Genomic DNA, 3,673 nt, shown 5'->3' with positions numbered 1-3,673 from the left:
GAAGAAGAAAAGGAAGGAAGGAAGGAAGGAAGGAAGGAAGGAAGGAAGGAAGGAAGGAAGGAAGGAAGGAAGGAAGGAAAGGGGCCATAGAAGCTGAGGGAATACAGGGAGGGCAAGAAGAGGAGGGTAAGGATAGGGAGCCTGTGGATGTGAGACTGTAAAATGGAAGACTCCCAAGGTTATCTCCTTCACTCTGACTCAGATGCTGATAAGGGAAACACCTTTGTCTCCATCCTATGTGAACACTGAGGCTGACACAGTTAAGTGGTTGCTCCAGGATGATGAGCTGGCCAGTGTCTAGAGCTCGGCTGTGTAGCCTATCCACAGCGAGGCCTTAAGAGAGACCCACAGGCCTGCTATCAGGTGTGTCCTGTTAACTCATGTGTCCTCGGAAACATCTAGGTTTTCTTTCCCTGCCCAGTTCCTTCATAGGCCTGGGGATCATGATCCTCTCACCAGGGGACAGGCAGATGCTGACTCTCTGATCTTTCCTTCCAGTGTCAGGTGACGGTGGTGACAGAGCCGCCACCTGCGCCTCCACAGCTGCCCACCCCCGGGAGCGAACAGATCGGGTTCTTGAAGACCATCAACTGCTCATGCCCAGCTGGAGAAAAGGTCGTCCACCCCTAAGTTCCATAGTTTGCCCTGAGTTCCTAGCCTTTAGTCTCTGAGCTGAGTGCAGCAGACAAGGTCTGCTGGCAGAACCACTCTGACAGCGAGGAAAAGTGGGAGCCTCCCGTCACACCTGGTCTACCAGACCAGGATGGCGCCTGCCAGGCTAGCTCGCTGTGGCTTTCAGAACCCCATTGTGTTCCTTGGAATGTCTGTTTCTTCGCTCTTGTGCACAGTGGGAAGCGGGATTCTCCAGCTTAGATGTAATGAATGTTTTCCTGCAGCTAACAATCTGTTACTGGCTGCTACTTAGGCCATCCCTATTTGTGTTGTTTCCTTTGCTTAGCCATACTCCCTAATCTGAATGTGTGTCATTATGTGTGTGGGGTGCGAGTATGTGTTTTATGAATAAAGGTTTGGGCATCATTTTGAGTTTTAGAAATTGCTTTGTGCTTGTGAAAATCATACTCCTATTCCAGTGGACACATTTAAATTCTTGGCTCGAACCCAAGGCTTTCATTTGCTTTTTCTCTATAGACCTTTCACACACACACACACACACACACACACACACACACACACACACACTGTTATGAGGTTGGTAAGGAAAGGAGCAGAAATGTGTCTTAATCTAACATAAGTCCATTTTCTCCCCTAAGGCTTCAATATACTGCAACCATGGCCACACTGGACTGATAACATTTCCTTGATTTTTCTTTTATACAGTCCTAAGTTCCAGTTGACAGAAATTGAATATTGCTCCTGTCTTGGCAACTACCTTGCATCTTGACACAGGGGTGGCTATTGTATAATGGTTGAATTGATGGATAAATAGTCTGGAGAGACAGATGGCTTGTAAGATGGACAGATGGGAGTGATGGACAAAGGCACACATCTCAGATCCCCTTTGCAGAATGAGGCTCTACTGATTAAACTGTGTTGTTGTTGTTGTTGTTGTTGTTGTTGTTGTTGCAGTCTCAACATCTTATTCTGGGTGCCATCACCCGATACCCTAGCCACATCATCAATCCTTGCTCCTGGCCATGGACAATAGACACCTGCTATGTCCTTCATGCTGCATTTCACACTGAGATTTTTAAGACTACAGAATATGGCCTCTGGGAGTCTTGGTCTGCTGTCTGGTTAGGGAGAGAGAATCCTGAGACCTGGGTCAGCTAAGGGACCTAACCATCTTCCTACGAACAGGCAGACAAGAAGATCTACTCACAGTCCCTGAGAAATAGGCTATGTGGAAGAGCTACCTGCCCGCCTGTGAAGCTGTTGTGTCTCCTCCCTTCTCCTTCTTCTGCGTCTGTGTGTCTCAGAAATTCGCAAGGGACCTGAGAAGTTACAGTCCTCTGGATGGGGCAGAGCTCTGGCGAGGGGCACTTTATATGTAGCTTTTCAGTGCCATCAGCTGTCCTTTGAGGTTCCTGTTTACATCTCTGTAATCAGTCATAGTGATGGACATGAAAAATGTAGGACATTGTAGGAGGTCCTAAGCACACAGAAGTGTTTATACTCATTGGCATATATTGAACACACTTGTGATTGCTCTGAGGAAAATGGGATCCTATGAATATAGTCATACTGATCATTCTTTATTATCACTTTGGAAGAAGGAAACTCAGTTGAGGAACTGCCTCTGTTCGACTGGCTGTTGGGCATGTGTATGGGGCAATGCCTTGATTGATGACTGATGTTGATTGATAATTGATGTGGCAGGGAAGCTAAAGGGCTGGAGAGATGACTTCATGGTTAAGACAGCTGGCTACTCTTCCAGAGGTCCAGGGTATGATTCTCAGCATCCTTATGGTGAACCAGAGCCATCTGTAACTATAGTTTCAGAGTGGGTGGTGACACCTTCTGGCTTCTGTTGATACCAGGTACACATGTAGTACACAGACATGCCTGAGGGCAAACCGTTCGTGTAAAATAAAACAAACAAATCAAGCTGAATAAGCCAGGAGTGGCAAGCTGCATCCCCTCGTGGTCTCTGCTTCAGTGACTGCCTTCAGGCTCGTGTCCTTACTATGACTTCCCGCACTGAAGGACTGTGACCTGGAAGTGTAAGGTGAAATAAGCAGTTTCTTTCAGGTTTCTTTTTGTCAGGGTATTTATGTGTTTATCATAGCGACAGAAAAGCCAACTAGAACAAGAGTGAGCGTGTTGCTTTTAGTGATGGGATCAGGTGCAAATGGTCTGGTACTGTGTTGTTATCATTACTTATAAGAATCATTTGGTTGTTCTCAGTTTGGTAATATTACAGATGGCCATATCATGTGTAATGATATCGTGTGTGTAAACACATTCTAAAATTTGAATGCAGCTTATGTCTAAAAATTGCTTTGGACATGTCACACTTCATATCTTAGTGCTGTGTTAGCTAGGGTTTTACTGCTAAGAAAAGACACAGTGACCAGGGTAACTCTTATAAGTACAACATTAATTGGGGCTGGCTTACAGCCAGAGAGAGGTCCAGTTCATTATCATCAAGGTGGGAGCATGGCAGCATCCAGGTAGGCATGGTGCAGGAGGAACTGAGAGTTCTACATCTTGTTCTGAAGGCAAACAGGAGAAGACTGGCTTCTAGGGAGCTAGGATTGGGGTCTTAAAGCCCACACCTACAATGACACACTCCCTCCATCAAGGCCACACCTCCTAATAGTGCCACTCCCTGGGCCAAGCATATTCAAACCAGCCTGAATGCAGTGGTCACAGGCGTCAGCATCACTATGTTCTTTCTAACTCAAGTTATACATTCAGATAAAACAACAGCCCCTAAAATTACTTTGCTTTCATTCATTTATATTGTCCACTGATAAATTACACCACGTAAGGTACAAACTGATGCTCTCATTGCCTCTTCTGTGTGGAATGGCGAATCAAGATAAACTAACATGTCAGTCTCCTCAAATATCTCTAATTTAGTAATTTAGTTCCATCTAAATGAAACTTGATTCCTCTGACCTGAGCCCTCTCTATTTCCTTACTTCACAGCCTGGAACCTCTGTTCTACTCTTGTGTGTGTGTGTGTGTGTGTGTGTGTGTGTGTGTGTGT

At 45.7% G+C, this 3,673-nt stretch overlaps 1 protein-coding gene across 1 annotated transcript in view; it reads left to right on the top strand.

Annotated features, from left to right (window-relative positions):
- Col22a1 (collagen type XXII alpha 1 chain) overlaps window positions 1-3,673 on the top strand; it is a 232,623-nt gene that overhangs the window by 58,650 nt on the left and 170,300 nt on the right. The window contains exon 9 of the mRNA XM_021217030.1: window positions 499-615. Within this exon, the coding sequence (XP_021072689.1) occupies window positions 499-615 (117 nt within the window). The remainder of the gene's footprint in view (window positions 1-498; window positions 616-3,673) is intronic.

The sequence above is a fragment of the Mus pahari genome, chromosome 17, assembly GCF_900095145.1.
Source record: "Mus pahari chromosome 17, PAHARI_EIJ_v1.1, whole genome shotgun sequence".
Taxonomy (NCBI): domain Eukaryota; kingdom Metazoa; phylum Chordata; class Mammalia; order Rodentia; family Muridae; genus Mus; species Mus pahari.
This window is presented reverse-complemented; position numbering and strand designations above follow the sequence as displayed.